We start from the raw sequence: 21616 nt of genomic DNA, 5'->3' as shown, positions 1-21616 counted from the left end.
GGCCAAGGCCTAAGTCAGACTGAGCCCATGCTAGCAAAAGAGACCAAAAGGCTATGAGGCCCAGCACGCCCAGGGAGACTAGAGAGCACAACAAGGAATGGAAGGTTGAACACTCGTATGGGCCGCAAGGCTGAACTGGAACCCACACGTAACAGAATCGAAGCGCACAGGCTGAAAGACCAAACTGGAACCCAAACAACAAGGAAGAAAGGAGAAAGGAACAGAACAAGGTCCCCTAAAAAAATACTAGGCTGAAGAAGAACTTGCAGCAGCCAAGCAGCACATGCTGCGCTGAACACACACACAAATGAAAGGTCAATAAAGGCCAGTACACACAGACTCAAATAGTAGAAGCAGCAAATGAAGGGTTAAAGGCAAACCCACACAGAGAGACAGCACACACTGTGCTTGAAAGCACAGAGAAATGAAAGATCAGAGAAAGCAAGCTCTCACAGATCCACATACCAGATTCAGTAAGTAAAGGGTTAAAGGCACACACTGTGCTTGAAAGCACAGACAAAGGAAAGATCAGAGAAATTAAGCTCTCACAGATCCAAACAGCAGATTCAGTAAGTAAAGGGTTAAGGCAAACCCACACAGAGAGAAACGGAGCATGCTGTGCTGAAAGCACAAAGGGAAAATCAGTGAAGGCAAACTCAGCTGAGGGGATTGACACCAGAGCATCCACTATAAGCAGGGGTGGTCTTAAATTGGGTCCAGCATCTGACATCATCCGCCCCAGACACCGGCCCAATCCCTGACATGGCCAATCAGGGATGTCATTTCGGTAAGATCATGACAGGCTAGATCCAGCTAGTACATGATAACTGAAACACCTCATCCCCAGGTGTCACCATGCCCTCCCCAGCCCTAAGCAGCTAAGGGAAGTTTGGTTACTTACCTGTGTCAGGGGTTCTCCGTGGAATGCAGGATCAGTCAGCCATACATCAAACCCACTTGGGGTGAACATCAGGGCCAGCCCTGATAATTTCATGTAGAAGTGATTGTTTTGTATGCTGTGAGCAGCAAATATTAGAGTTCTGTTTTATTAATTATTTCCTCTCATATTTTATCTCTGGGGAACTCCTTGCACAAGGAGATTCAGAAAAAAATTATCAAAGGATATCCAGGTACCAGAGAGGCTAATTAATTCCTGGTTTTGCCCACTGCATCCATGTACTTGTAGTTTTATGTTTGTATAAGGTAATGCACGTGGAGGGGCATAATCGAACGCGAACGCCCATCTCCATGGATGTCTATCTCCGAGAACGGGTACGTTCCGAGAATGGGCGTCCATCTTTTTTTTCGATAATACGGTTTGTGCCGGGCAAATTTATTGGATTTGTGCGGATTTGAGCTGGCCAATATCGTTTTTCAGCGATAATGGAAACCTAAGGCGCCCCGCTCAAAAATGAACAAATCCAAGGCATTTGGTCATGTGAGGGGCCAGGATTCGTAGTGCACTGGTCCCCCTCACATACCAGGACATCAACCGGGCACCCTAGTCCATAGCTCCCTTCCCTTAGGTGCTGAGCTCCCCAAATCCCCCCCAAAACCCACTGTCCACAACTCTACACCATTACCATAGCTCTTATGGCTGAAGGGGGCACCTAGATATGGGTACAGTGGGTTTTGGGGCCGGTTTGGAGCGCTCCCATTTACCAGCATAAGTGTAAAAGGGGGGGATGGGCCTGGGTCCACCTGGCTGAAGTCCACTGCACCCACTAACAACTGCTTCAGGGACCTACATACTGCTGTGATGGAGCTGGGTATGACATTTGAGGCTGGCATACAGGCTGGAAAAAAAAGTTTTTAAAGGTCATTTATTTTGGTGGGAGGGGTTAGTGACCACTGGGGGAGTCAGGGGAGGTCATCCCTGATTCCCTCTGGTGGTCATCTGGTCATTTAGGGTACTTTTTTGGGACATTCATGAAAAAAAAGGGTCCAGAAAAAGTGACCTAAATTCGTGCTAAAAACGCCTTTCTTTTTTCCATTATTGGCCGAGCGCACCCATCTCTCCTCGGCCGATAAACACGCCTCAGTCCCGCCTTCACCACACCTCCGACACGCCCCCATCAACTTTGTCCGTTTCTGCGACAGATTGCAGTTGGACACGCCCAAAATCGGCTTTCAATTATACCGATTTGGGCACCCACGGGAGAAAGACGCCCATCTCCCGATTCGGGTCGAAATATGGGCGTCTTTCACTTTCGAAAATAAGCTGGATAGTCAGCTATGCATATAGCAGCAATTTTCTATAATTTTCTATAATTTATGTATGTAACTTGTGTGTCTTGCCCATGCTATTTTACCCCCAACAAGATCTTTCAGTGTTGCCTTCCCACTGATACCAAAATTTGCAATAGGGTAGACACTCCTGATGGTGTGGATGACATAGGAAGGACTTAACGAAGCTAGATGAATGGTCTGGAATTTGGCAGCTTAGATTTAGTGCTAAAATATGCAGGGTCATGCATTTGGGCTGCAAAACCCCCAAGGGAATGGTGCAATTCATGGGTGAAGTACTTTGTGCATGGAAGAGGAGTGGGACTTGGGTGTGGTCCTATGTAATGATGTTAAGGTGGCCAAACAGGTCGAAAGGCGATGGTGAAAGCTAGAAGGATGCTTGGGTGCATAGGGAGAGGAATGCTCAGTACGAAAAAGGAGTTGATGATGCCCCTTGTTTAAGACTGGTGAGACTCTGATTTAGAATATTGTGTACAATTCTGGAGATTACACCTTCAAAAAGATATAAACAGGATAGAGTCGGTCCAGAGGGTGGCTACTAAAAAGGTCAGTGGTATTCATCATAAAACATATGGGGACAGACTTAAATACCTCAATATGTATACTTTGGCAGAAAGGCGGGAGAGGGGAGATATGATAGAGACATTTAAATACCTTCCTCTCATAAATGAACAGGAGGCAAGTCTTTTTCAATTGAAAGGAAGCTCTGGAATGAGGGGCATACGATGAAGGTGAAAGGGGACAGACTCAAAAGTAACCTAAGGAAATACTTCTTCACAGAAAGGGTGATGAATTTGTGGATCTGCCTCCCAGTGGAAGTGGTAGAGACAAAAACAGTATCTGAATTCAAGAGAGCTTGGGACAAGTACATAGGATCTCTAATGGAGTGATAGGGAGAGTAGATAGCATGGATGGTCAGACTGGATATGCCATATGGTCTTTATCTGCCTACATTTTTCTGTTTCTATGTTACATTTTTTTCTATTGTATTACTTTGGCATCATATGCCTGTAAAGTTCTCTGAATCTGACTGGGCTGGCTGAGTTGAGAAGAGATGAAAAAAGAATGTCACCTCCCCCAGCAGCTGTGCATGAAGCCTTATGGTGCCGTAATCCTCCAGAGACCAGTTCCGATTGAGCCAGAAGCCCAAAGGAGGAGGAAGCTGTCAGCCAGAACAAAATAAGACACTGGAAACAGAAGCAGACATTAGTTCCTGACACATTTATTTATACTGAGCTATATACTTATTATAATGAAATTGTTTGCAGCCATTAATTCATAGGGTCTTGATGTTCCCTGACAAAATGGTAAGGTCCTTCCTAAAGCCTTCCTCCCATTCTGTGTGTGTATAGGAAAATGGCTCAACAAATCAGGCACTATGGATGCAAATCTATAATTGGGCACTTCCATTTAGGCACCCTGAGGCTGCATGGTAGGAGCTTAGTCTCGAAAAGGTTGGGAGCCGGTAGGCCTTGAACATGCACAGATCCTCAATGCCCTGCACCCGCCCAGCGCATGGCTTTCTTTGTCAGTGTCAACATCAGCATCAACTGGAGGTAGGAACTGCAGCAATATGGAGAAGGAAGTAGGAAGTTAAATGATGGCTATCGGGGGGGGGGGGGGGGGGGGGGGGTAGAGGCCCTTTTGGAATGAACAGAATTATGTATAATTATTTGCAGATTAGATGTTTTTTGAAAACACAGGACCCGATATTCAGATCACAGGAGTTAGCCTGGCTAACTCATGTAGTCAGCGCTCAGCCTGGATCTTCAATGCTGGGCTGTTTCTAGCAGGGGCATATCTGTGTGGGGCCTCAGGGGCCTGGGCCCCCGCAGATTTCATTCTGTTTCTGAGTCTGACGTCCTGCACGTACAACGTGCAGCGATGTCAGACTCAGAAGAAACTTTCGGCGCCAGCTTTAGTGGAAGAAATGAAAGGACCTCGGCTTGGCTGGCGGGGGTTGGGGGTCCCCTGCCAGCTGACGGAATTCTTTTACCGACAGCGGCAGGAGGACGCGGACCTCGGCTGGCGGGGGTTGGGGTCCCCCGCCAGCGAAGGTAGGCGACAGCAACGGCGGGGGGGGAGATTGGCAATGGCAGCGGCTTGGGGGGAGGGGTATCGGCAATGGCGGCGGCGGGGGGGCTATAATGTGCAGCGGCTGGGGGGAGGGGGATCGGCAATGGCGGCGGTGGCGGAGGGGGGGCTATAATGTGCCTCCTCACTCTGGCCCTGGCCCCCCCTACCGCCGCAGTTCAGATACGCCCCTGGTTTCTAGTAACCGGCATTGAATATCCGGTTTATTTTTGTCCAGTTCAAACTTCACCGGCCAAACCAATATTTGGCATTGGCTGGTTAAGTTTGAAGCAGTCAGAGAGAGGCCTGGTATTCATGCGGCTAAATATGGTTGCCAAACTTGCACTGAAAATTGATGGATAGCCAGTTATGTCACCCAGTATACTACTACTACTACTTAACATTTCTAGAGCGCTACTAGGGTTACGCAGCGCTGTACAGTTTAACAAAAAAGGACAGTCCCTGCTCAAAGGAGCTTACAATCTAAAGGACGAAATGTCAAGTTGGGGCAGTCTAGATTTTTTGAATAGAGGTATAGTGGTTAGGTGCTGAAGGCGACATTGAAGAGGTGGGCTTTGAGCAAGGATTTGAAGATGGGCAGGGAGGGGGCCTGGCATATGGGCTCAGGGAGTTTATTCCAAGAATGGGGTGAGGCGAGGCAGAAAGGGCGGAGCCTGGAGTTGGCGGTGGTGGAGAAGGATACTGAAAGGAGGGATTTGTCTTGAGAGCAGAGGTTACGGGTAGGAACATAAGGGGAGATGAGGGTAGAGAGGTAAGGAGGGGCTGCAGATCGAGTGCATTTGTAGGTTAGTAGGAGAAGCTTGAACTGTATGCGGTACCTGATAACCAGCTAGCTGCTCACTGCAAATTTTCAGTGGGTCATGGCTGGCCATGTCTGCTGAATACTCGTAGATAGCCAGTTATGGTGCATTTAACCAGCCAGGTGCTGGTCCTGGATGATTAAATGCTTTTGAATGTCGGGGGAATGGTGTTTTCAGAAATTCCTGTAGTAAGAATTCACTTTTTTGTAGCTAGCATATTCGAGGTGCAATAACTTTGTTATTTTCCAGAACCAGTTAGAGAGTAGGTTGGTGGGAGTATATTTTATATTGATTTATTAGATAGTGTCCTAATCTATGGTTTATGTATTTCATTTTATTATGGCTTAATTTGTTCTGTATTAATTAAAGATGTAGGCTTTTTAAGTGCCATGTTACTGGCTATTGGTTTAGATTTATTTATGTATGATAGTTTGTGTATTGCAGTTGATATCTGAAATCCACCTTGAACTTACCATGGTTATGTGAACAATAAGTAATCAGATTAAATTAAAATTCATTTTTTAATCTGTATGTCATTGTTAACCTGCATTCATATATTATATCAAAACATTTACATATACAGTACTTATTACAGGTGGTCATTTTGGGATGAGTGAATTATACTAATGCTTTACTGATAGGGACCCAAAAGAAACAGATGTATCAGTTATATGGGCAGTCATATTTTGTATGTATTATAAAGGGGCTGAGGTTGTGTGATCATGTGATGCCTGCTTTGGCGTGTTTGCACTCTTTACCAGTGCTGTTGAGATGTAAGTTTAAGGTCTTGACCCTGATGTCTAAATGCTTATTTGTAGGAAGAAAAGTTGAGGGGTGAGGTATACTGTATATGTTTATGTTTATTTAAAATTGTATATACCACCATTGCCGCATACAGTTTCTAAGAGGTGTACAATATACTAAAATTTATGTTACATATGTTGTCAGGATTTCTGATAATTTGATTGTAATGTTTCAAAATTGCAAAATTCAATAAAAACTCATGGACTCATAAAATTTTCATCATGAAAAGAACTCCATAAAAAATGCAGAAAAGACCTCAAACATACACACCAAAACAACCATACCAATAGAAAATAATAAATTAATGTATCAATATTAATACCTTGCTAGTAACCACCAATTATCAAATGCTGATTGAAAATAAAAAGTTTTCAAAAATACTTGAAATTTCTTAATGCTTTCCTCTACCATTCCATAAAGAAGGGGCAAGCTAAAAAAAAAAAAAAGCTCTCTTCCATGTAAATTCCCAATGTGCTTTAGATAAAGGAAGAACAACCATTCTGTGATCTTGTAGTGATCTCAAAACGAGTCGAAAGTCAGGCACCTCTAAAAAGCAAGAGCACTCAGAATGAAGCGCCCACTTCAGATGATACCAACAAAGACTGTCCATCAGATAGTGAGATGATTCACAATATACACATTGATGAACCAACAGCAAAAGTCGAAATTTTATCCTGTCCTGCATGGATAGCCATCGCAACTGCTGAAGAAAAAGGGCAATGTGATCGTATTTAGATAAACTAAATAACAAACGAACAGTTGAATTCATCACAACATGTAAAGCTTGCACATTCACAGCAGGTAGGCCAGCATAAACACTACAGTAGTCCAACCCTGACAAAATTAAACTCTGCAAAACTTGTTGAAAATCACATTGAGAGGTGAGAGGATGCAGCTTACTAATCAAACACATTCCCTTTGGAGAATCACACTTTGCCCCAATTCCCACGCCCTAACTTTGAGCGCCAGGTTTCTGCTGAAACCTGGTGTAAATGCTGCACTCAAGTTGGGTGAACTGATTCATTATTATGTAACAGTGCGCACAACTTATTGGAATGCTTGTGACACGCCTATGCCCATCCCAAGGCCACACTCCCTTTTGAGTTGCGCGCTAAGGGATTTGGGCATCGAGCATTATAGAATAGCGCTGAGCTAGATGCATACGCCAAGTTCTAATTGCTGCCAATTAATGGCAATAGTTGGTTGTTAGCGGCCAATTATTGCTTGTTAATGGCTCAGCCAGTTAAGTTGCATGTGCATCTCGGGATCACACCATATATAGAATCTAGGGGCAAGTGTCTTCATAATAATGTAAAAGAAATGAGTCACTTGTGCTTGAGCCAGCGCTGACCAGTGTATTCAAATGCAGGTTCAATATGACCAAAGCTGTTCTAATCTTCAGCAAAAGAGTTTCTCCTTCTTTTAGAATGTTTTGTAACTGAAATGTTTTCAGGGGCTAGGGTGATGGCTTAGGGTTCCTTTCACTCACACAACAATTTATATTTAAGTTTATATCTAACCTAGCTATGTACACTGGTCTTGTTTGGTTCACAGTTTTGTCATTGTCCACTGTAAGGAAAATTTTATTTTGTGAGCTTTGGGATTTGTGCATCGCATATATCTTTGTATTATGTTCAGTACAAAAGGAAATGCATTTCTGTTTTTATTTCTGCAGCATTGCAGTACTTGCCAAGTTTAATTTCTTGGGGTTCCCAGTTCAGTTTTGGTCTTCTTATTTCTATTTCTAATTTGTGATACTTTGTTCTGTATTTGGTGGAAGTCTGACTGTGCTTTGTCTGTGAAGAAGTCATGTAAAGTTTAATATACGTTAGTAATGGTGAATAGGGAGATTGGAGGAGAGGGAGGGCAGGGAGGAGAGGTTCAGGAGGATCCCTTCTTAGTTTCTTCCCTGGGCCCCAAAGAGGCATATTTTCAAAGCACTTTGGGAGGCTAAGTTCCATAGGTTTCTATGGAACTTTGGGAGGCTAAGTGCTTTGAAAATGAGCCTCTTTTAAAGTGTCTTAACACAGGTCTTGGGCGAAAAGATCACACAGGGACTGGTAGGAGAGAGAAAGAGAGATCACACAGGATATAGGAAGGGGGCGGGACAGTGGTGTACCCTCAGTCCTTCCTGACTCTCCTGTTTTCTGTCTGTGTTGTAGGCCTGTGTATGCAGTACCTTCATCCCAGTATATTGCGGCCTGATTCCCCCATGCCTGCAGGGAGTGGTAAGTGCCTTTCTCTTGCTGATACATCAACTTTGCAACCTTTGGTAGTTCTACTACTGTACATTCAAATGCTTTGTGCTAATCCAGGGAATCATCTCCAGTTGCCTTCTTGGTGCAACTTTGTTGAATGTGCTTTTGGTACCATCCATTAGCAGCTACTCTTTAAGGTAATGAGTCACTGATTAGGGTCTTATGTGCTTTGAGCAGTGTGAATGTGGAGAGTGAGAGGGGGTAACAATTAATTCAATTTCTTTGTATTTATTTATATCTTTTATTTTGAGCTGGTCCAAAAGGGTTGATCACAGTGGAAAACAATACAATATTCAAATACAATAAATAATCAAACATAGCAAAAAAAATAGGTATGGGCAGAGCAGTGAGGGTGGGTCTGGGTTAGGCTAGGAAGAAATGGAAGTTATCAGCGGTGGCAGCAGGGTGGAGAGGATATTATTTATTTCCGTTTAGAGAGACACCACAGTCCCAGACGTTCACAGCATCTTACACACATACATTTTTACATCAATAATGTATATCTCAATATAAAACAATAAAAGAACAGTCATATTTCTAATTCAATGCCCCTCTCATAGTTCCAGATCATTTTAAGAAAAGCACTATGGAAAACAAAAACAGATTCTAATGATTTTTGAAAAGACAATATAAACTTTATGCTTCTCAGTTCCTTTGGGAACAAATTTCAAAGTTTTAGGGCCTATGCTGAGAATGCCTGAGAGGAGAGATAGCCTAGTAAACTGGGGCAAATGCAAGACTTGCTTCAGGACAAGCATTATAAGACAGTCCCACAAATACTTAGGAAAGTCACTCTTCAGCACCTCAAAAATAAGCACAGGAATATTAAACTGACAAACAGGCTTGAATTGGCAGCCAGTGCGATCCTCTTAAAGTTGCAGACATATGATCAAGGTACTGGGGAACTGGAGAACTGGGTTTGATTCGCACTGCAGCTCCTTGTGACTCTGGGCAAGTCACTTAACCCCAGGTACAAAATAAGTACCTGTATATAATATGGAAACCGCTTTGATTGTAACCACAGAAAGGCGATATTTCAAGTCCCATTCCCTTTCCCTTTCCTTTAGCTAACTTGGCTGCTATAAGCCCAAATGAAACCAATTACAATAGTCTGTCATCCAATCAGTGTAACTAATGCAAGATTCTGTTTGGGCAGTGAAAGCTGCAACTGGTACAACCTAGAAATATAAGCGAAACATAGTCTGACCCTAAGTTATATATCACAGGATGCTCCACTACTACAGAGGGGTGTACATCTTCTCTGCCCACCCAGAAAGCTTCAGTTTTCAGTCTTTTTCCAATTGTATTTAATTATTTCAAGTTTCAACAATATAAAAATAAGTGCTAGTGGCTGCTCAGTCTCCAGATATTCAGTGCCAGTATCTGGGAATAGCCCAGTGCTGAGTATTGTTGGGGGGAAGCGCTGGTATTGGTGCTATCTTTAGTTTTATTCCCCGACACGCATTCACAACGGTGCTCCTATCAGGCTCCTTTCAGTCCAACATACATAGTGCAAAATGCTCCAGCTGAAGGAAATCATGATCTCCTGAAGCATCTGTGTGGTTTGCTACAGTCACCCAAACCTGCTCGACGTCGCTGATTCACATCCACTGTTGCTCCAGATCTCCAAGATTCCGCTTATACAGAGGTAAAAATGTTAACTTTGACAATAGAAGTTTCTGGGCTCCAAGGACAACAGATGGAGATAGATCTGCCAGGGACTCTAGCTGCTGTACATTTCCCGGTAGCTTCTGATGAATTTCCTTCAGAAGTTCAAATAGGTAATCCCAACAGCGCTGTTTATTTGTTCTGCAGACGTGCATGCAATTCGAGCCTTGTGTAACAACAACTGCAATTTGATCCCAAAGTTAATAGCTGCCAATGGTAGATGTTTAGACTTGTCTTCCAAATTGTACGCCAGAGTCATTCTTCACAATGTGAAAGTGGTTGGCCACACAATTCTCTGCAGTATGTTGCAATACAATGTTATTAGTTCAGTGATCAGCTGGACAGGGCTTGCTTTATCTCACTCGAATAGCTTGTTAACTCAGTTGAGTTCCTGTAGTATGGACATCAAAAATAACAAGTACAGCTTGTTTTCAAGTGTGCTGAACATCTGATGCAGCAGCTCAGCAGTGTAGTTGCGTGCCTCATCCTTGACAATCTGGAAGTGAAGCTTTGTCATATTGTTCAAGGACATGCTGAAAACAAGCTATGGACAACCAGCGAGTGTCTGACAACTTCAGGATCTTTAGTGGCTCTTTGCCAACATTAATGTTTTCAAGTAATTGTATTTCTGTTGGCAAACAGTATCATAGTAACATAGTAACATAGTAGACAACAGCAAATAAAGACTGTATGGTCTATCCAGTCTACCCACTAAGATAAGCTCATTACATATGGTGTGAAGTGATGCATCATATGTATACCTGATCTTGATTTATCCATTTTTAGGGCACAGATAGTAGAAGTCTGCCCAGCACTGGCCCCATTCCAAAATTTCTAAAGGTGTTGTCAAAGCCCCTGAATAACTTCACTCCAGCCTATCCAAATCTATTCAGCCTCAGTCAGGGCACAGACTGTAGAAGTCTGCCCAGCACCGGCTTTCCTACCTAATCTCCGCTAAGCTTCTTTGGATCCGATCCTTCTAAACAGGATTCCTATGTCCCATTCATTTTTGAATTCCGTTACCATTTTCATCTCTACCACCTCCCGTGGGAGGGCATTATAGGTATCTACCTCCTTCTCTGTGAAAAAATACTTACTTTCATTATCCCTGAGTTGGCCTTCTTTGAACCTCAGTTCATGCCCTCTGGTTCTACCACCTTCCCATCTCTGGAAAGGTTTGTTTGCAGATTAATACCTTTCAAATATTTGAATGTCTGTATCATATCACCCCTGTTTCTTCTTTCCTCCAGGATATACATGTCTAGGTCAGTAACAGGCTTATTTTTGAAAGAGAAGAGCGCCCATCTTTTGACACAAATCGGGAGATGGGCGCCCTTCTCCTAGAGTCGCCCAAATCGGCATAATCGAAAGCCGATTTTGGCCGTCCTCAACTGCTTTCCTTCGCAGGGACAATCAAAGTTCCCGGGGGCGTCTCGGAAGCATAGCGAAGGCGAGACTGGGGGGTGCTTAACACATGGGCATCCTCGGCTGATAATGGAAAAAAGAAGGATGTCCCTGACGAGCACTTGGCCGACTTTACTATTTTTTCTTGCGACCAAGACTCAAAAAGGTGCCCGAACTGACCAGATGACCACCAGAGGGAATCGGGGATGACCTCCCCTTACTCCCCCAGTAATCACTAACCCCCTCCCACCCTAAAAAATCAACTTTAAAAATATTTTTTGCCAGCCTCTATGCCAGCCTCAAATGTCATACCCAGTTTTAGTGGGTACTGCAGTACACTTCAGGCAGGCGGACCCAGGCCCATCCCCCCCTACCTGTTACACTTGTGGTAGTAAATGTGAGCCCTTCAAAATCCACCACAAACCCACTGTACCCACATCTAGGTGCCCCCCTTCATCCCTTAGGGCTGTGGTAGTGTTGTACAGTTGTGGGGAGTGGGTTTTGGGGGGCTCAGCACCCAAGGTAAGGGAGCTATGCACCTGGGAGCAATTTGTGAAGTCCACTGCAGTGCCCCCTAGGGTGCCCGGTTGGTGCCCTGGCATGTCAAGGGGACCAGTGCACTACGAATGCTGGCTCCTCCCATGACCAAATGGCTTGGATTTGGTCATTTCTGAGATGGGCGTCCTCGGTTTCCATTATCAGCGAAAACCGGGGACGACCATCTCTAAGGTTGACCTAAATGTTAAGATTTGGGCGTCCCCGACCGTATTATCGAAACGAAAGATGGACGCCCATCTTGTTTCGATAGTACAGGTTTTCTCCGCCCCTTCCCGAGGACAAACTTGGGCGCCCCGTTCGATTATGCCCCTCTAAGTCTCTCCTTGTACTTCTTGCTACATAAACCCCCTACCATTTTAGCTGCTTTTCTCTGAACCGCTTCAAGTCTTTTTACATCCTTAAGGAGATAAGGCCTCCAAAACTGATCACAATACTCCAAGTGGGGCCTCACCAACTTGAGGATGGCTGGGTATAAGATAATGGTGAGGGTGTATCAGACTAGACTTATGTCAGTCTGGCTTCTGACCTTTGTATAGAACGGAGATAGTTCTTGTATTCCTGCTTGATATTAATGTTGCTAGATTTCTCAGTAGCCTTTGGCACTGGATTATAATATCATGCTTACAAGGCTAGCAGAAATGGGTACTGGTGGGATAGTATTTGCATGGTTCAAATCCAGCTTGTCAAACAGACATCAGTTCTGTTCAAAAACAGCACATCATCACCTTGGCAGGAAATGTAGGATCATATTGACCCAGTACTTCAGGACCTGAATTGACTGCCAGTCAGAGCCAGATCTAAATTTAAAATTCTAAGTATTACATTTGTAGTCCATTGTCTGCTATTGAGATAGACATGGGGAAAGCCACTGCTTGTTCCTGGGTCAGTGGCATGAATCTTGCTACTATTTGGGATTCTATCAGATACTTAAGACCTGAATTGGCCACTATACTGGGCTAGGTGGACCACTGGTCTGACCCAGTGTGACTAATCTTAGGTTTTATTTGTAATTATTTTTATCATATTAAGTATTTATTTGTTGTATTGAGCCTGTTGATTACTGTTTTCATTTGTATATTGTTTAATTGCCTTGTAGCAAGCGATATATCAAATGGATGAAAATGAAATGACACAGAAACATCAGCTGGGATCAGATGGCAGCAGATGAGGGTTAGCAAGGGGGTTTGTATCTATAGCTTTGTGTGAATATACCAAGCTCTCGGAGAACAGCTGGAGGGCTTCACCCGCATTCTAGGATAGGGCCAAAATTTGGAGGAAAAAAAGCAAATGCAGTTAAATTAAACACAGCACTACCTAGTGCAAGCACATTGTTGCCTGGTTTGATGGGTTGGAGCATGGTTTCCCAAACTCCCAAACTTGTCCTGGGGACCCTATACATAAGTACATAAGTAATGCCAAACTGGGAAAAGACCAAGGGTCCATCGAGCCCAGCATCCTGTCCACGACAGCGGCCAATCCAGGCCAAGGGCACCTGGCAAGCTTCCCAAACGTACAAACATTCTATACGTTATTCCTGGAATTGTGGATTTTTCCCAAGTCCATTTAGTAGTGATTTATGGACTTGTCCTTTAGGAAACTGTCTAACCCCTTTTTAAACTCTGCTAAGCTAACCGCCTTCACCACGTTCTGCGGCAACAAATTCCAGAGTTTAATTATGCGTTGGGTGAAGGAAACTTCAATTTGTTTTAAATTTATTACACTGTAGTTTCATCGCATGCCCCCTAGTCCTAGTATTTTTGGAAAGCGTGAACAGACGCTTCACATCCACCTGTTCCACTCCACTCATTATTTTATATACCTCTATCATGTCTCCCCTCAGCCATCTCTTCTCCAAGCTGAAAAGCCCTAGCCTCCTTAGTCTTTATTCATAGGGAAGTCGTATCATTTTAGTCGCCCTTCGCTGCACCTTTTCCAATTCTACTATATCTTTCTTGAGATGCAGCGACCAGAATTGAACACAATACTCAAGGTGCGGTCGCACCATGGAGCGATACAACAGCATTATGATATCCTCACACCTGTTTTCCATACCTTTCCTAATAATATCCAGCATTCTATTCGCTTTCCTAGCCGCAGCAGCACACTGAGCAGAAGGTTTCAGTGTATTATCGACGACGACACCCAGATCCCTTTCTTGGTCCGTAACTCCTAACGTGGAACCTTGCATGACGTAGCTATAATTCAGGTTCTTTTTTCCCACATGCATCACCTTTTCAATATATGCACAGTATGAGATATATTTGGATATATTGGATTTCCGAGATATGCAAATTATTTTCTGTGATAGACAACATGGATCACCCCAGAACCCCCCCCCCCCCCCCCCCCCCCCCCGTCATAAGGTCCAAAATACAGGTTAGGGAAGCCCTACATTAGAGCAGAGGTTTTCAAATCAGTCCTCATGGCACACCCAGCCAGTTGAGATTTTCAGGATATCCCCATTGAATTCAGTGGGGATATCCTGAAAACCCCGACTGTATGGGTGTGCCCTGAGGACTGGGTTGAAAACCTCTGCATTAGAGGAATGGTCTACCTCCAGAAGCAGCAGTCATCGATGCCAGGGCATGCTATCAGCCAATATTTGCAATCCATGGTACCTCAAATTCCTTGTTCTGAGCAGCCTTTCTGTGAAAGCTGGATGTGTCTTACTATGCCTAGGTGCTAATAACTGGAAGCCTTTCTGCCGTAGGCAAGTGCCACCCCCCTCCAAATAGCTTGTCACCCCAGTTTCAGCATATTTGTAGTTTTGGGGGAAAGGAGCAGTACAGGGTCCCTGTCCGGCACACTCCCCCCATGCAGGGTCCGGTGTATGTCCCTCTTCCAATCCTCCCCCCGTCCCCGCACAGTCCAGCATCTCTCCCTCCATTCCCCCCTCCCCCTCCCCAACAGTCCTCCAACCTTCCTGTGGGTCAGCTGGTAGCACTAGTGATAGAGGCAGCCTGCCTTCAGCCAGTCCCATAAGCCTTCCCTCTGCTGCACCTTCTTCATGTAGGCAGGATATAGCAGAGGGAAGGCTTCTGGGACTTGCTGGAGGCAGACTGCCTTGATCATTGATGCTGTTGACTAACCTGCGGTAACATTGGAGGATTGCTGGGGAGGAGAGAAGGGAGAGAGATAGCGAATTTCGGGGGAGGAGGAGAAGGAGGCTCCAGGGGGGAAGGGAGGAAAACAGTGACACAGGTTGACATCTATTTTTTCATGTTTCTATTAATATTTAAATTTTGTTTGTTTTGATTGTTGTGTGAATGTTGGGTCTGACTCTTTCCTATTTTATTGTAAGTTCTGTTTGTGTGTGTTTTTGTAATTTTACAAATTTGTAAACAGCAATGACCTGAAAAGCCAAGCGGTATAGTAAATTCTTCAATAAACATAAACAAACGTAGTGGACTGTGCAGGGGTGTGAGGGATTGAGGGACAGGAGAGAGATACCAGACCACTTGGGAGGAGGGGGAGAGGAAGAGATACCATACCTGCGGGTTGGGGAAGGAAGGGAAAGGAAAGAGAGGTGTCCGACTGCGGGAATGGCAAGCAGGGAGAGAAATGCTGGATTGGAGGGGGTGGAGTGGAGAGAAAAGTGAGACCAGATGAAGGGGTGGGGAAGAGAGGGGGGAGATGCTGGGACAGGGGGGAGGAGAGAGAAAAGAAAGACTGGGTGGGGAGAAGTGAGAGAGACAGGGCCCAGGGAGGGTGAGTGAAAGATATGTTGGACTGCAGGGAGGGGGGCAGAGGAGAAGCTGGACACAGGAAGGGACAAGGACATGGGAGTGATACTGGACACGGAGAGGGATTGGGACATAAAGGGTAGATGCTGAACATTGGGGGGGGGGTGTAAACAGAGACAGGAACACAAATAGGGGCACAGAGGGAATAATGGTGAATATGGAGAGAAGAAATGTCAAATGGACAGGAGACCCTAGAGAGAAGAAAATATGAATAGGACTCAAAGGTGGGGGAGCAAAACAGAAAATAAACAGGATGTGGGGTTGGGGAAACAGAATAGAAGATGAATGGGACTCAGGGAGGGGACCAGAACAGATGGCTGGGACTTGATGACCAAGTTGGAGAATGTTTGGGGGGGGGGGGGGGCAGAACAGGGAATTATGGATGAGAGAGATAGAGAGGGAATTTCAAGGGGATAGTGGGGATTTGGTATTTGGTAGGTATGAGTGAGGAGGTGTTGATAGGTTGGGAGAATGAATGAGAGTGTGAAATTGGGGGAATGGGGTTAATAGAAAGAGGATGAAATGTGAGAAAAGGTTGAGACATGTTAATGACCTGGAAGACTGGAGAGAGGATGCGAAGCATTGAAAAGGGATGGAGGGTGAAAAATAGCTAATAGGAAATGGGACAGAGGGTGAGAAATAGGCCTGGAGGCAAGGGAAGGAAGGAGAGATAGGGATAAAACTGAAGCTAGTGAGGAGAGAGAGGCAGTGGGTAGGTGAGGTCTGGGAGGGTAACTCAGAGGATGGAAATGGAGGACTAGGGAGTGGGTGATAGATTGAGAGGTCAGGAGATTAGGGAAGGAGAGAGACAGAGGGGGCAAAGGGAATGCTGGAGAAGGGATGAGAGGAAGATGGAAAAAGCTGGTAGGTAGATGAGAGGTGAAAACTTTGTATTTGTTATCCACCGACTGGGCAAACGCCTTTGATGGTACTATGTAAGACACATTGAGCCTGCAAATAGGTGGGAAAATGTGGGGAACAAATGCAAAAAATAAATAAATAAAAGGACTAAGAAGTTGCCCTTGCAAATGTTATGTACTCCGCTTAGATGTCTGTTCTTATTTGATTACTGGAAACTGCTAAGCTGCCTATGTGAAGGCCTTTTAGCGGTATATCAAATGCAAATAAATAAAGGGAGAATAAGAATGGGTGGATATAGAGACAGAGAAAAGTGACCTCTGCCCCCTCCCCCAACAACATAAAAGAAAGATCAGTGCCCGATGGGTATAGAGAAGGAAAAGAAGAAGACGAAAGAGAAGAAATGGAAAGATAAATTTGGAAAATGGAAAATAATTTAGGTGAAAATCTGACACAAGAAAAAGAGACTGGGACCAGCCCAACTACAAAAATAAGATGCCCAGACAACAAAGGCAGAGAAGAAAAAATATTATATAATACATTTTAAGGAGTGGGATGTTTCCACTTTAGGAAATGTACATCTTTTCAATTTTTGTGTTTTGCAGACTACAGGAGAAACTACATTTCTGTTTCTCATTTACCAGTGTTATAGTTCTTTTAGAGTCTGGCTTTCTTGGGTTTTAGACTGCAGGTTTTTGTGGTCCCTTATTTTGTGTCAGGTGAGGGTCTGTCCATGCTCTGCACATGTGACTGAGGTGAAAGATTCTGCTGACATGTAGTGTATGTGTAGGAACCTATAACTGTCCAGCTTGTTCTAGTTTCCCAGTAGTAGATATATTGGTACTTTAAGGCCCAGTGCAATATTTATAACACTGTCTTTTCATAGGTGGGTTAGGTCTGTTATGGTTTGTCAAGTTTGCTATATAGGTTTTGAATGTCTTTTTGCAGATTTTGTGTTGTTTTGCAAAACGTTTGGCCCTATTTAAAAGCAGGCCCCTTGCACCCAATATTCATGATGGTATGAATTATAATGGCAGTTTTACCTGTTCGCAGAAACTAGCTGGGGGGTTCTTTATGCATAGAAGGTCCTGTTTCCTTATATTGCTAGTTTAAAAATGGGGTGGGAGGAGAGGTGTTTGATGTTGTGTGGCAAGGTCCAGGGCTGCAGAGAGACAAAGCCAGGCCTGGGGCAAACACCCCTAGGGGCCTGTCCCCCCTCCAGGCCTATCCCGCTTACTTGTCCTGCTCCTATCACTTTGCGCAGCAAAATTCCCCAGGGCCTGGCACTAGCATTGCTCTCCTGTTCCTGTGTGCGGCAGCACCACAGAGCAGAGTCCTTCCTTCCTTCCTGCTGCATCCAAAGAGGCTGTTTGGATGCGGCAGGAAGGAAGTACTCTGCCTTGTGGCGCTGCCGCACACAGGAACAGGAGAGCAATGCTAGTGCCAGGCCCTGGGGAATTTTGCCCCCCCCCCCCCCCCCCTCTTGGTAGCCCTGGCTTGGTCTCCTGTTGCCACCACAAGTATTTCTGTGTAGAGATGTCACTGCTTCCTGCCTACTTTGACCTTCTTGACACACTTGACAGCAATAGTTTCCATCCCAGTCCTAGAAGGACTGATACAGTTTTTAGGGTATCCATAATAAATATGCATAAGACAGATTTGCACAGACTGAACTCTCCAGTCTATGCAAATCTATCTCACGCATGTACACTGTGGCAGTCAGTGTAACCAGACCAGTTAGGTGTGCTTCCAGGACTTGATTGGGAAACCCTGCTTTTGAAACATTGTGTAAACTGGTTGGAGATGTAGCTGAGAACAGGGAAGGGTTATGCTAACTTCCTGTCTTGTGCAAGGCTACAGGGAAGTGGTTACACTGCTGACCCAGAAGTAGCAGCTATAGGAAGAGTCTGATTCCAGTTTGTTGAGTTAGCTTTAAGTTTTTTGAGTGTCCTAATTCATTCCTACTATATCTGAGCCCTTGCCCAGCCTTGTTGGAGTAGGTAATCCACGTTTGCCATTGCCTGCATGTGATAACGAACTTCCCTCCTTACAGTACCTTTCTCCAGCCCTTACAAGCTTCAGCGTTCCCTGCTTTCAGGCTTATATGAATGAATGATGAGACACAAGGTTCCAGTGAGGCTTTTACTTTAACACAGGGGTTCTCAACTCAGGACTCACCCAGCCAGTCAGGTTTTTAGGATGCCCATAATGAATATGCATGAGATTAATTTTACATATAGTGGAAGTAGTGCAGATGTAATGTCTTACATATTCATTGTGGATATCCTAAAAACCTGACTGGCTGGGTGTGTCCTGAGGACCGGGTTGAGAAGCACTGCTTTAACACTGAGGGTGCACAGTGCTGTTATAGACACATCAACAGCTTCAGAAAGAAGAAAACAGTAGGAGGAAGTACTTTTCCTCTGTGGGGTTGGTTTTCACCTTCCTCTGGGTAGACAGCCTGCAGGAGTTTTGTGGGGAGCTTTTGGGTTGTGTTCACCATGAGATTAATGGGTGAAGGAGCATAGAAATATATTCCTCTTTCTAGGCCTGAAGTTACTATGTTAGTGCTGAGATGCCTCTCTTAGCAAGATAAGAGGAGGGAAACAAGAAGAGACCTTCCTGCACTGCAGGACTCCCCCCCCCCCCCCCACCACCACATATGTATCAGAAAATATTGAGCATACATCTTCACCATTATATTCTCTTTCTTTTTGATCTTGTCTTTTCTACCTTGCCCCCTTTTTCTTTCTTTGGGACAGGTTATACTCCTCCTCCCTCCTTCTTCCTCTGAACAAGCCTTCAGCACCATCTGCCACACCTCCCTCCCCCTCACAGCAGTGCTCTCTGCTACTCCTCCCTCCAGCAGAACCATCTTCTACCCTCCATCTTCAACTACACAGCAGTGCTGTCTGCCACTTTACCCTCCCCTCCCCTGTGCAGTATTGTTGTTTTCCACTCCTGTCTGCAGCAGTGGCGTAGCCAAGGGTGGGCCTGGGTGGCCCAGGCCCACCCAGTAGCAGCAAACCTATGATGTGGCTGGCAGGGATTCCCAAGCCCCACCAGCTGAAAACTCCCAACAACTGTCCCTCCCGCATACCTTGTAAATCGCAGATCTTCACCTGCGTAAGCAGCAACTGATACATACTTGCACCGGCCCCACAGCCTTTCCTCTGACATATTCCCGCCTATGCAGAAACAGGAAGTTGCATCAGTGGGAAGGCTGTAGGGCCAACATGAGCAGTGTGTATTAGTTGCTGCTTGGTGCTGGTGATAATCTGCTATTTAAAAGGTATGCGGGAGAGGGGGGGATGTTTGAAAAACTATATGGAATGCAGGTGAGAGAAGGAGAGACCAAATCACCTGTGGGATGGGGTGGGGTTCTGCCCACCCATCTTGGGCCCAGGCCCACCCAAAATTGGGTATCTGGCTACGCCCTGCTCTGAGGTAGCCCTGTCTGCCACTCTTCTCTTCTCTAAAGAGCAGTGCTGTCTGCCACTTTTCCCTCCTTTCTGCAGCAGCACTGCTGCCATTCTTCTCGCCTCTGAACAGCAGCGTTGTCTTGTCACTCCTCCCCCCAGCAGTGCTGTCTGCCACTCCTCTCCTCCGCAGAGCAGCATTGTCTGCCACTCCTCCTCTATGCAGCAGTCCGGTTTTCCACTACTCTTTGCAGCAGCACTGTCTGCCACTCCTCCCTCTTCTCCACAGCAGCGCTATCTGCCTCTCCTCCCTATGTTGGCACAGGTTACTGTACAAGTAGCCCAGTTGCTTGCATTGGGTGGTAGGTTGCTGGGAACAGGTTAACAGTAATGAAAACCTGTACAGTTTGTTTCTCTTGCTCAAACAGAAACAGATTCCCTTGATTCAGTGCCATGTTCTGATACCCCCACATGCCCACCATCCTGCCTACTCCAGTTGCACGTATCTTCCTGCAGGTCACTCTGGCCTCTTCTGGATATCCTGTTGGAGTTCCAGACGCTGTATTTGCCTTCTTCTTTTCCCTTGCTGTTGCCTGTATTGGCAGGTCTGGTGTTAGGGAATGCTAGGGCAGACATGAAGTGTTCCATTGTTAGTGCAGTGCCTCTGGCAGGAGGAAGGAGCAGGTGCAGTAAATGTGCAGTTTCTGCTCTTTCCCATAGACCTGTCAGGAGTACACAGTGTAGGGGGAGGTACTAGTAGTTCAGCTCAATCAACATGACTCCAGAGAAGCTGAGAGTTATCTCAGATGCCTAAAGCAGGGTTTCTGCACCAAGAGACTTCCCACGGATTTGTGGAACCTTAGAAGGAGTACCAAAACCAGAAGTGAAAGAGCTCTAGCGCTCCAGCCACAGGCCCAGAAATACAGAAAGTTGGCACCGTACCAGGTTATGTAGCTGTAGGAGGGGAAGGTGGCACTTTGTGCAGTTCTAGGTGGGTGACATCACCCAGTGGTTCTGTGTTTGGGAGATCCTGTGCAGCCACCACCTCACAGATTGGGTGAGAGAGGGAGGGCAGAGGTAGGAAAGGGCTCAAAGGTAAAAGACAGTGGATGGAGAGGTGAGAGTTGATGTTGTTTGTGGGAACTCGTATGCACGTGTACTCAAAGTGCAGAAATCTCTGCTGAGCACACTGGATAAGTTTGTCTGCTACTACTGATTGTGCGGCTGTGTGAGAAGGACAAGATAGAGACCACCAGGAAAAGAGAAGCAGCCACAGAGGGTAGTAAACCCTGTATCCCTAAAACATGTCTCATGTTGTTTGTACCCTGAGGTGAAGTGAGGCTACCAGTCCCAGCTGGGGTTAAACCTGTTTTTGTGTTGCGCCAGTGGATATAGGTAAAAGTTCATGACACATTTTCAGCTGTACTTGTATAATTAACTGTGAGTGTACAGAGCCATGGCAGAGAGTTTATCCAGAGAATGTCCTGTAGAGTCTAAAGACCTGTCCCTTAGCCCATGATCAAACTGGGGGATGAGTGTGCTATCACTATTACTAATCCTGTTTGTTGTGTCAGTAGGTAAGGATGGTCTCTGCTCTTCCTGCCCTTTGAAGCTTCTTTTTGTATGTGCCAAGGTTCCCGCCTTATGCTTATGGTTTGTTAATTTATGTTCCACCCAAACCTAGGTGGATCACATAATACACACATAATCACAAAAGAAGCTAAAAAAAAATAAAAGAACAATATACAATAGCATAAACTGAA

The 21616-nt window shown here is 45.2% G+C and overlaps 1 protein-coding gene across 3 annotated transcripts in view; it reads left to right on the top strand.

Annotated features, from left to right (window-relative positions):
* Positions 1-21616, top strand: part of PNPLA2 (patatin like phospholipase domain containing 2) — a 123774-nt gene that overhangs the window by 55468 nt on the left and 46690 nt on the right. For all 3 annotated transcript variants that reach the window (XM_030201260.1, XM_030201261.1, XM_030201262.1), the window contains exon 3: positions 8108-8173. In XM_030201260.1, coding sequence (XP_030057120.1) covers positions 8108-8173 — 66 coding nt within the window. The remainder of the gene's footprint in view (positions 1-8107; positions 8174-21616) is intronic.

The sequence above is a fragment of the Microcaecilia unicolor genome, chromosome 4 (assembly GCF_901765095.1).
Source record: "Microcaecilia unicolor chromosome 4, aMicUni1.1, whole genome shotgun sequence".
NCBI lineage: Eukaryota > Metazoa > Chordata > Amphibia > Gymnophiona > Siphonopidae > Microcaecilia > Microcaecilia unicolor.
This window is presented reverse-complemented; position numbering and strand designations above follow the sequence as displayed.